Source organism: Hippopotamus amphibius, chromosome 6 (genome assembly GCF_030028045.1).
Source record: "Hippopotamus amphibius kiboko isolate mHipAmp2 chromosome 6, mHipAmp2.hap2, whole genome shotgun sequence".
Taxonomy (NCBI): domain Eukaryota; kingdom Metazoa; phylum Chordata; class Mammalia; order Artiodactyla; family Hippopotamidae; genus Hippopotamus; species Hippopotamus amphibius.
In genome coordinates, this window is record NC_080191.1 from 110,567,408 (window position 1) to 110,579,693 (window position 12,286).

Sequence of the window (12,286 nt, forward strand, 5' to 3'; positions counted from 1 at the left end):
GTAAGATTGGACTTCTGAAAGGTTGTATGGTGAGAAAAATGTCCTTTAAAGTGACTGTGTAGCAGCATTTTAAAGATACACTTAGAAAGTAATGGTGGGACTTCCCTGGTGGCCAAATGGTTAAGACTCTGTGCTTCTGCTGCAGGGGGCTCGGGTTCCATCCCTGGTAGGGGAACTAAGATTCCACATGCCGGTGGCATAGCCAAAAAAAGAAAAGAAAAGAAAGAGAAAAAGAAAGCAATGGTGATGGGAATGTCATAGAAATAACCTGATCACTATTCAAAGTCATTTAACCCACAGTTTCCCATGCTTTGGGAACAGTGTCCAAACACTCAACTCTCCGCCTTGGTGACCGTGGGGAGGTCATTTCAGCATGCTTGCCTTTGCCTGCTGATGTGTGAAATGTGAGGGATGGAGAAAATGACTCTCAGCTCAGCATCAGCACCACGACAGGATGCACCTGTATCCTACAGGCTAGGGAGCTGGACATCCACACTAGTTTCCCTTCTACAGCACAGAAAATTCTAGAGCGAGAATGTCAAGGTGGCCACGACTTAAAAGCAAGGGAGATAAAACATGAGCCTGGGACTGTCACTTTGGGGTGGGGGCCGGTGGGGGGCGGCACAGAGAAGTAACTCGAGGCTCATTGCACACAAAACAACATCACATGTTCATTCCTGTTGGGAAAAATGACTTTTGGTTCTTTTGAACGACCTTGGGAGAACAGAGAGGAAGATCTGTCCTGACACAACAGACCCCTGCCAGGTTAGGATTGATATTTGTGACTATTGGTAGAGGGGTGTGGGCAATTCTTGGCTGGGGGGACTTGACGGAGTAGAGATGGTGGACGCTGAGGGGTGATGATGGTGGTGACGTAGTGATGCTGGTGGCAGTGGGGGTGGGGCGGGGGCGTGGAGAGTGGGGCCCCAGGTAGGGGTCCAGGAGAGGCCAAATATTGTAAAGCGTGGCTTCTGGGGCGGGGGGTGGAATACAGGGGTTGTTGATAAGGAAATAGATTTTTTCTTCACTCTTGTGTCCTCATCTTTCTCTCTATAAAGCCCTTTATTTATTTTCGACACGTCACCTTCCTGGCCCCCTGGCTGTAGCTTGAATTTGGAAAGTGAAGTTGGTCTAGAAGCAAATGTCTTCAAGTCCCCCGGAGTTTTGAGCTAAGATTTTTACGAATCTGGCTGAATTTGGTGAGATGTCATGGATTTGGTCTCTTTCAGAAAGCCCCATGTTTTTCAGCGGGAAGTTTCTCTGAAGAAGTTCAGGGAATTAACGAGGTGAGGGATGGGAGAGGGACAGAGACAGAGTCCAGGAGGCCCGCTCTTCCTTGTCTGGCATCCTTTGCCCATTCGTATTGTAGAGAGTGTCACTGTTCCTTCCGTTTTCTGAGAAAAAGAAGTATTTGCCTTTGTGTTAAAGAAAAGGGCAATGTGTTAGCTGCACAGAAATTCTCTTTTTTGGGGTGGTTTTCTTGATTTTCCCCTGTTATGGTGAAAACTGGAGGAAATCTTGAACTTAGATACTGGTCTCCCTTCTTCCCCAGATCCGACACTCTTCTAATTTGTGTGCGATAGGGGAAAATGTAAAATGGTAAGCAATCATGGTTTTCCCTTTCTTTGTTTTCTAAGGTGAGTTCCCTAGAAAGGAAGATCCGTTTATTTTGCTGAGCAGGGTCTTACAAGGGGATTGCAAATGGGAGAGAGGGAGGGAGGGGCCACAGCCTCCAAGGGGAATGAGCAGGTGGAGAAGGGGTGGGAGGAGGAGCGGCAGAGGGCGGGGCTCCTAACTGGAGGGGGCGGAGTCTGCAGCCCCTGGAGCCAGGAGAGGACCTGGGGTTTCTGCAGTTACCTGAGGTGTGACGGGGAGAGATGTTGCGGAGGAATTTAAAGGTTCTCTGTGCGATTTGTCTGCAGCAATCCCCCTCTTGCCCTCAAGGCGTTTGGGGGAAGCCTGGAGTTTCCTTTCTAGCAGACTTGCAGTGAGATTTTGGTTCCTTTGAGAAGTGGCATCACGCTGAGAAGGGAGCAGAGAAGCCCGCATTGCTTCTGGTGGTTAAATGCCCGAGAAATAAAATCCAAGTTCCCTTTTGTGATTGGCTCCGCCAACAGTGGAGCTAGCTTTTTGGGCAAGTCGGTATTTTTCTTTCTCCAAAACTATTTGTGGCCACATTGTAATGTGCGTAGCTGGCTCTACAGAACCCAAGGCCACATTTTATTTTTGGCCACAACCGGGGAAACAGGAAAGCGGAAGAAAGTGAAATAAGCTTCCAGATGCCCTTCCCGAGTAATTACGCCAGGAGTATATGTCAGCAATCTAAGCTCCTGGTTCCTGGAGCAACGTGGGAAAGGATGTAAAGCGACGTCTGGGTTCTGTGTTAAGTCCCTTGCCGGGTGACAGCACACAGACCTGAGCGTGGCTGTCCTGACTTTGGCTGGAGGGACGGAAGGACAGCCAGCACTGTCGGGTTTCTCCTCCCTGCCCTCTGAGGCTACGGCAAGGGTACTATGGGGGTGTCGTGGGTGCATAAAGGGTCTTTGCTGAGACAACATCCCCCCTTAACCAGTCATCCCTGCGTCTAAGTGAGAAGAACTGCCTGGTGGCACTGAAGTGCTAGCTCAACCTACCGACCCCTTGAGCCCCGTCCCACAGGGCTCAGCTGGAAAATGAAGACAGAAATTCTAAAATGACACCTCAATAGAGCTCACTATATCTAAACTAAAAATGTCTGTATGTCAAGAATGCCCTAGCATCATGTTCACAGCTTATCTGTAAATGGTACAAAATAAAAATTATATACATCAAGATAGAGAGAGGAAAAAGAATTAAGTAAATGTGATAAAAGGTTAACATTTGAGGACTTTGGGTATTCTCTGAACTCATCTTGCAACCTTTCTGTTAGTGTGGAATTACTTCAAGAGAAGACAAATTTTAAAAAGGTCAAATATTGCCATAAACAAAAAGGAGAGACGTATACTAAAATGGGGAAGAATTTGTAACATTTATGATAGACAATGGATTAAATTCTTAATCTATAAATCATAAGCAAAAGACTAATAGCACAATAGGAAAGTTCATTGAACAGATACGTTACAAAAGAAGACATTTAAGTGGCCAATTGTGTGTGTGTGTGTGTGTGTGTGTGTAGTCAAATCTATTATCAATAAGAAAAATGTAAAGTTTTGAAAAGCTTTGATATGAACTATGATGAAACTTTGCCTAATTAGTTGCCTTTCTCAAAAATAAACTACCAAAAAACTCCAAAGTTAGAGGGTGTGTGATTAAATGGACATTGCACTGTTGATTGGTCCAGTAACCTGGTTACAGTTTGGCAATAGAAAAGGTTTTTAAAGATGTTCAGTCCCTTTGACCCAGCATTTCTTTTTTCCACTTAGGAGAATTTATCCTGCGGAAATAATCAGAAAGGTGCCACATTATGTACACTGTGGTTCATTATAACATTATTTATAATAATATTATATTAAAAGCCTGACACACAGGGTCTGTATCACTGTTTGATGGGTCACTAAGTAGCTGTGAGCAGAATCTTATTTTAGCAGAGCATTTATTGACGGGAAATGCTAACAACACACAAGCTGTTAACATTTATCTTTGAGGGGTGTCGTTATCCAGCTGTGAACAACCTCTGACCTCGTGAGGAGATACTCTCCATAGGTTGTGGAACAAGAGTGCAGCTGTGGTTCTATCTGGGAAGGAAGGAAGTGGTCATAAAGAGGGGTGGAAAAGCCTCAGGAACACCTGGAGGGCCATCTTTGAAAATGACACAGGCTTTACAATAGACCACTGAGCTTCCCCAACGCAGATGTTTTGTATGACTCTGAGACACCTATTCATTAGGGTCGTCTTCAAACACAAAAAAACCTTTCTCCAGGGCGCCCTTTTTCTCTGTACCCAACCATCAATGTACCCGGGCCCGACTTTATGAAAATGTGATTTACAAATGTTCAAACCCGAAGCGCACCCTCATTTTCAAAGTGGAGGGAGAATCAGAGATGAACTAGCCTCACTTTCTCATTTAATTGGTAAGGAAGTCAAGCTCTAGAGAGAGGGGGTGCCTTGTATGGTTATTATCCTGAATACATAATAAACTGCTCCTGCAAATAATGAGAAAAATATAAAACCCACGACGGCAACCAGACAATATATATGAACAAGCAAGTTACAGATGAAGGAAAAAAAATACAAGTGGCCAATAAACATGCGAAAGCGTCTCAACCTCAGGCGTAGTGAGAAATGTAAATTTTCATCACCCTTAACAAGTCAGGACCAGGGGCTTTGATACAAAGTATCTAGATCAGATTCCTCTATATTGTTCAGAGTGGGGCGTGCACTCCCGTCTACGGCCTTTTTTGTTGCCCCCAACCTCCCACCTATACAAGATGCTGGGGAGGGCGAAGAACCCTCTCCTTTACGCCCTTCTACCACCACCAACAAATCTGCTTTTTTTCCTCTTTGAAAAAAACAAATGAAATTGAGTCATTTGTAGAGACGTAGACGGACCTACAGTCTGTCATACAGTGTGAAGTAACTCAGAAAGAGAAAAACAAGCATCGTATATTAACGCATATATGTGGAATCTTGAAAAATGGTACAGAGGAACCTATTTGCAGGGCAGGAATAGAGTCGCAGACTTAGAAAATAGATGTGTGGACACAGAGGGGAAGGGGAGGGTGGGACGAATTGGTAGACTGGGATTGACATATGTACACTACCACGTGTAAAATAGATAGCTAATGGGAACCTGCTGTATAACACAGGGAGCTGAGCTTAGTGCTCTGTGATGACCTAGATGGGTGGGATGGGGGTAGGTGGGAGGCAGATCCAAGAGGGAAGGGATATTTGTATACATACAGCTGATTTGCTTCATTGTACAGCAGAAACTAACACAACACTGTAAAGCAACTATACCACAATAAAAAAAAAAATGAAAACACACACACACACAAAACAAGAATGCAAACAGTCTGAGGATCACACAATGAAAACATTGGGACAACTACTGAACACTGCAGTCCGGTCCCATCCTGCAGACACTCCTCCCCTGGCCCCTGGGACACACTGAATATAACTCCTTGAGTGAGAAAAAGAAGGCAAAGTTCCCAGCCGAAAAGTCAGATGAACAAGCAGGTCACAAAGCAGAGGCGCAGGTCACGCTGCTGAGTGAGGACTATGTTATTCCCATGGCAGGTTCATCACAGGGTGACTTTCTGTCACATCCTACCTCCCTAGAACCAGGTCAGGGCCGACGTAACAGAGTCCTGTTTCTGTATCTTCAGGCACATTTAGAGGAGTCTGAGTTCTTAGTTCCCTTTTCAATCAAGGCTAAAAGCCTTTTACTTGGATATTTAAAATTTTAGATATTCATATCTTAGAACAAACTCCCCTATGCAGGAAATCATGATTTTATGCAAAGTAGAGCTCATTACAATGACATAAATGTTAGCAGAATCCCCCCTTAGATTACCTAGGAAGCTGTGCTTAATCCCAGACCAACAAAATATTGTATCAAGGCACTTTCTTCCTTTCCTCTAAGAACCAGTATTTTCAGTGGGTGATTTCATTTAGTCCTAATGTCAAATCTGGTTAAGGTAGAGCAATGAGAACATTTTAGCAGGACCTGACCCCGTTGCCGCTGATATTAAATAGCCCCAGAAAACCAACCATTCTCCATTTGAGTTAATGCAAAATATAGAAATTTCATAAGCGCTGTGGCTGAAGGCATTTTTTTTTTTAAATCAGAAAAGGCTAGTCTGCTTGGTTTTAGCAAAACAGATTCAATGTTCTTACTCCTGTTCATTGAAAAATTGTTTTTCTTTTCATCAAGGTTAATTGATTTCCTGTATTGCATAACAGTAATATTACCCATTATGTGTTTCGAAAGGAAAATCTGCATATTTGCCCTTTAAGTCATGCTTTTAAAGTAAGCACTTAGTTCTGATGACTTAAGCTTTATTATGATCTCCTTCTAGGTTTCTTAAAATAAACGTGCAGCTCAAGACCATAGCAAAAGACAGAGGGAAAAGGACACTTGTATTTCATCCACAAACAAGGGAGTCTGAAGCAATGATTTTCTCAGCTGAGCCCATGAACGTAAACTGAGCATATGTGTGTGTGGAGTAGATTTCTTTTGAAAATAGAACTGCCGTTAGTTTCTATGCTATGAAGCAAAGGCTGGGAAGCAAAAACTTCCTCCTCCACAGGGAGGCAGCTGGTTACAGCCCAGCCTGCAGGGAAAGCATCCTGCATCCACAGATTGGCTGAAAGCTGGCTTAATCCAGAACCATCCTAGAGTGAGGCCAGAGTCCTAGCTGGGTCCTGGCGATGAGCTGACTCAGCCTGGGGATTCTGCTCAACAATAAGACTATCCTGAATTCTAGAATAGGAGTTGGCAAACTACAGTCCTCGGGCCAAAGCTGGCCTGCTGCCTGTTTTGTAAATAAAGTTTCATTGAGACACAGCCAAGCCTATTTGTTTATGTACCATCCATGGCTTTTCATGCTACAATGGTCGAGTTCGCAGTGACACAGAAATAGGTGCCTATTACTGAGAAATAAGATGGGAAGATGAGATAGGATTCTGAGGCCTTCAGTCCCTACAGGTGTGAATCATTCTGGTTTGTCCAGGTGCTCTATCTTTTTGCTGCACCAGGAAATCAAGTATCGATGGGTAGAGAGACAGAGCAGTGATGCTGGGAGATGTTATGATCATGACATAAGGCTTGTAAACTTGCAGAAGGCTGAGGTCTGTGGGTACCTGCCCTGCTGCCATGGGAACCAAAGACTGTCCTAGGCTTGGGGCTGGGCTGGAAGGTGTAGTTATAAACTGATAGCACGTGGCTGATGCCAGTGAGCAGGTATAATTTGACTGGCCCATGAATTCCTGATATTTTAAATATGTTAATTGCTTACATTTAGAAATGGGGATATCTGGGGGAATTCCCTGGCGGTCCAGTGGTTAAGACTCCGTGCTTCCACTTCAGGGGGCACAGGTTCGATCCCTGGTCAGGGAACTAAGATCCTGCAAGCTGTGCAGAGCCTCCAAAAAGAAAAAAAACAAAAAAAACAAAAAAAACCACAGATAGAAATGGGGATATTTCATTCCAAATCTGGATTCCAGCTTCTCTTGAAAATTTGTAATCTCTGGACACACTAGGTTCCCTCCCTGCTTCGTTGCCCTAGTGGAGGAGTGTTTTCAGGCAGAAACTGGTTCTCCTGTTTTGCTGCTTTCTCCTGACCTCCGGCTGTTTCTGGCATGGGCGCTGTCCGTCTGGCCCCTGGGACCTGTGAGCTTGCAACCCCAGCTCTGTGTGTTGCACAGAGAACCCATGCTATCACAGCCTTCTGTCCCTCAAGAGGCATTCTGTCTCTCCTCTGTCCCTCGCTAAGAGTTTCTAGTTCACTTTAGCGTATATGCTCTAATCACATTCCATTCTGACTCTGCTGCTGAATATCCCATCAGGAAGATGCCTGCACTCAGTGGTCACTGAGTACATAGAGCCATTTCTTATATTGATCTGAATGAATGTGGAAGGTAAAAGTACTGGGTGTGGGAGGGTGACCTTGGGGAGGCTGAAAAGTAGGCTTTCACTGTGAATCATCATTTGCTCCTATTATGTTTCTGGTGATGGTGCATCTCATAGCTTTTGAAAAAGCTGGAAGCACACTTGTTGGGATGTATTCACAGGATATATTTACATTTTTTTCTTTTTTTCCCCTTTCCACAGAAATCTTTAGTAAAAGGAGAAAGGTTTGTACGATCTGAAGAGAAACCAGAGGATGGATATATTTGCATTTAATAACACTCACTGGCTTGGAAATAATCGTTGCTAAGACACTTAGGTTGGTGTTTTAGGAAGTCTATATTTCTCTTTGGGTGGAACAAAAATGGAGGCACACAAAGAAAAGAAAATAAAACAAGTACCTGTCATACTGTTGGGAGTCATGGGTTAGTTATCATTCTGGACCCCTTTTTTCACTGACATCTCCTACAGAGAAAAAGACAAGAAAAATACCATGTGTTATAACCTGCATTTTCTATAAGGTTTTGCTCCAAACAATATCACATGCATTAATTAGCTGGAGGTGATTTGTTACTTTCAACTCAGGGAAAGTGAAGCAGAGGTGGGCTGTGTGATACACATAAGTTTACAAGACCTTTTAATTTTCATCTCCGGTTCCTCCTATAAACATGTCTTTATGATAATATTTTATTCAAGGTCACATGTCTATTTTCCATCTCAAGTTTTTAAGAAACACCAGCTGAGTGACTTGCTGTTTTTCCCAAGAGCATCCTCAATCCAGATCCTTGCTTCTCCAAGCATGGTCTGTGGACAAGCAGCTTCAGCACCACTGGGAGCTTGCTAGAAATAGGAAATTTGGGTCCTATGTCAAACCTACTCCATCAAATCTACATTTGGATGAGACCCACAGGTAATTCATGTGCACTTCAAAGTCTTAGACACCCTGCTCTAGAGCAGCGGTCCCCAACCTTTTTGGCACCAGGGACAGGTTTCGTGGAAGACAATTTTTCCATGGACGGGGGTCGGGGGGACACTTCAGGCGGTAATGCGAGCGATGGGGAGTGATGGGAATCGGCAGGTGAAGCTTTGTTCACTTGCCCGCTGCTCACCTCCTGCTGTGCGGCCGGTTCCTAACAGGCCGTGGACCAGTATCCGTGGCCCAGGGGCTGGGGACCCCTGCTCTAGAGAATATGCGAATCTATATTCGCATCTTATGTGTGACTTTTCCTCGGTCTGTGCTGAGCCCCTTCTCCTCACCACTGTATCAGGGAGATCTGAGAGCAGCAGACAGACTTAGCCTCATATGGGGATGCGGATGGAGACTTGGTGTGGGTCAGTGACCGGAGGCACCAGCAGAGGGAAGTGCTGAAGGACACACACAGATGATGAACCATAAAGCTGCTGAACGTGGGTCAGAGTCCTTCCACATATTGCTGGGGACAGATCAGGATGAGGTTTCTTTTTCTAGAAGAGCTTCTGTATCCAGCTGTAGAGGGTGGCAGCCAGGGGCTCAGGCATGGTACTGAAACCCGAGGCGTGGGCTCAAGGGCCAGTGCTGTCAGGTACTTGCCGTGGGATGTGATTTCTTCACATGCAAAATGAGGAAGATAATACCTGCTTTACCTCCTTCACAAGGCTGATGATTCTGAGGTGTAAAGAGGATGTGCGTGAAAGTGCTGGGTAAACAAGCCATTGGATGAGGGAGGGAATATCTTGATGCTAAATAACTGACCAGAGAAGAGGAAGCACGTGGATTGTGTTTATGACGTGGGTTTATAGATACGGCCATGCCTTCTCCGTCTCCACATCTCATCCCGCAGCACTGAGTCCATACCTTGATGGTCACACCTTGGTCATCACATATTTCCAAGGCTGCCTTTCCCACCAGACTGTAACCTCTTTGTGGCAGGGACTATGTCTTGGTCATTTTTAGATCTTCCACATGAGCAGAGTGTCAGATACAAAAGAGGCACTCAAGAAATACACGCTGAAGGACCAAATAAAATAAAATGAATGAAAGTTGACATGACATGATGTGAGATCCCTGAACTGGCATCCGGTGGAAGAGATGAAAATTAACTCCTAGGAAAACATGTTCTTGCTACTGAAGAACAATTTCAAGGGTCACCAACCACAGGCCCTCTGCTCTGTCTTCTTCAACTGTCCATCTGGGTTGTGAGTGAGAGAACCAGGTTCTGAGACCCCCTATGGGGAGAGCTCAGATCACATCTGACTGTCCAGACCTCTTGTTCTCAGAAACTGAGCCGCCCTTAACTCCCTTCCTAATCCGTGGACATGGCCACGTCCTCACGGGACGCTGTTCCTGAATGTTCTGAAGAGGATGAGGAACTTGGGCCAACCACAGTGCTTCATCTTTGGCCGAACTGGGTTAAGACATGGGGTGGGCTAACGTGATGCTTTTTTGGGATGTTTGGAGAGGAAGAGAGAGAGGGAGAGGGAGGGGGGTAGCTTATGTATTCCAGCTCTGGTGGTAGAATTTATCAGAAGCTAAAACTTTCAAACTGTCTGAGGCCATATCTCTCAGCCACATGGCAAAAGCCTGTCTGAGGGTGAGAGGATGCACCTGACATTCACAGAGAACTTGGGGTGACAGGAGAATGCTGTGGCCTGGAAGCCCTGCTTTCAGTTCTCTCTGGGGCCCAGCTGGATTCCCCACCCCCCTCAACCCTGCCTGAGCAAGACGGCACCTGAATCCAGCTGAGCTGGGTCCAGGCAGGTTTCTGCCCCTTGCAACCAAAGGAATCCTGACTGATAACACTGATATTAAAACACAAGATTGATACAAATGTAACAAAAGAGTTTTGTGTCCTTTTTATCAAAGTTATGTTCTTGCTATACCAACACTTTAAAAATGTCTTTGTTTTCAAAATTTCAATTGAACAGAAACGTATTTTGTGTGAAGTAGAAAGTATCCCGGAAGAGGAAAAACATCTTATCAAGGCTTAAAAAATATTGTTACCACCACGAAATTTAGTAATGATTTTGTTACTTAGTACTGTTTTCCTTCTACTGTAGGAGTACTTTAGTATCACTACATTATATGAAACTGTTACCATTACTATAGCATTAATAGTACATTCCTGCACTTCGCTGTACACCTGAAACTAATACAACATTGTAAATCAATTATACTTCAATAAAAAAGAGGACATTCTTGTTCCCATTTCTATAGCACTTTAGTGTTACTTCAGTATACTAAACTGTTCCTAATCCTATAGCATTAATAGTACATTTCTCTGGAACTCTCACACACTGCCAATGGCAGTGCAACACAGCATAGCCAAGCTAGGAAACAGTGGGGCTGTTTCTTATCAAGTTAAACCTATATTTGCTGTGTAACCAAGCGATCCCACTCCCAGGAAAAATAAAAACTCACGTTCATACAGGAAAAAAAAAAAAAAAAAGTACATTTCTGTTCCTATTCCTGCCCTGTATTTCATATTATTTAGTGCTATTTTCCTGCAATGAGCTCTCGAGTTTGAAACTGCAGTTAAATGCTCTGAGCAGACAGGCATCACAGGGCTGCTTCAGGGTCACCCGTGACCCATGGAGGGTGTCAGCCAGCGCTCTGTGCAGAGGAGGGAAGCACTGGAGGGCCCCTCTGGAGCCACTGAGGGGGTCACAGCGTCAAAGAAGGAAACGAAGTCCAAACAGCTTAAAAAGAAAGAAAGCTGAGTGTTTTACTTGTGGGGAAGGGAAACAGAGCTCAGGGCTTCCCCTGAAGGGGAGGAGGTTGGGGTGATGTGAGCAGGACTGACCGCAGCGCTGTCCCTGTCTAGAGGACGACTCACAGGCCCGCTGCTCCCGGGCAGAGAAGAGCCTCCAGTGAGACCCAGTGAGGGTCTGCATCCCTGCCCCTCAAAGCTGAGGGTCCTCTAACAGCTGCAGCACTTCAGCACCATCTGAGGGGAGAGTGGCCTTCAGCTTAGTCCCTAGTAAAGTGCTGCTGCACTGAGAACATTCCTTTCACACGAGACATTCATTTATTTGGCCGGTCCTTTCAGAGGCCTTGATCGAGGGCCTACTCTGTCCAGGTGCTGCCCCAGGCTTTGTCCGAAGACAATACTTGGGCCTTTTAGTCTACCAGAGGGAGAGAATCATGCTGAAACAATGCAACATATGACAGGTTTCACCTGAAGTATCTCAGCGCAGACTGGGCCACGAGGAAAGGAGAAGTCACTTCTACGGGGGGCAATCCGGGAAGGCTTCTCGGTGGAGGTGACATTGTATCCGAAGGCTCTTCTTTGCGATAGGCCTCTCCCTAGGGAATTACTTAGTGCTGTATTCTCCTCCTTTTGCCGTGGGGCCCATCGACTACACTTCAAGAAAAGAGCCTTGTGTAGGAAAACTAAGAAACTCCCTCAAATTATGCAGGTTTAAGTAGGGAAGTGATCTGATGCAATTTGAGTCTCTAAAGCTTTGCAGTGGCTGCTAAGTGAAAGCAGATGAGCCAGGGAGCTGCGGTGCATCTGGGGGAGAGATGAAGGCAGTTACAACTCGCTGGTGGCGATGGAGGTGCTCTTGTGGGAGTGACTGTCATGACATTTAGGAGGTAGAAATAATAAGACATGGTGATTAATGTGATGCAAGTCTCTGATATAGGGATAAACACTGGGGAGGCCAACAGGTTCAGCCCAGAGGCTCTCAGCCCTCAAGGAATTTACAATCCAGTTTACAAGCTGGCTGGGAAGGCGGAGGCCACTGGCAAGGAGCAGTTGA

General features: G+C 45.2%; 1 protein-coding gene and 1 non-coding gene across 20 annotated transcripts in view; both read right to left on the reverse strand.

Moving 5' to 3' along the window:
* The window catches only part of THRB (thyroid hormone receptor beta), a 386,771-nt gene that overhangs the window by 101,577 nt on the left and 272,908 nt on the right, over window positions 1–12,286 (reverse strand). For 18 of the 19 annotated variants that reach the window (XM_057738390.1, XM_057738387.1, XM_057738396.1 and 15 more), the window contains one exon: window positions 7,948–8,011. In XM_057738390.1, coding sequence (XP_057594373.1) covers window positions 7,948–7,969 — 22 coding nt within the window. In that variant the 5' untranslated portion in view covers window positions 7,970–8,011. Of the gene's footprint in view, window positions 1–7,947; window positions 8,012–11,700; window positions 11,720–12,286 lie in introns of those variants that run through there. The other variant, XM_057738402.1, reaches the window with a different exon arrangement.
* LOC130856255 (U5 spliceosomal RNA) lies at window positions 7,686–7,804 on the reverse strand. The gene has a single exon (XR_009054533.1). It is a non-coding gene; the product is annotated as a U5 spliceosomal RNA (small nuclear RNA).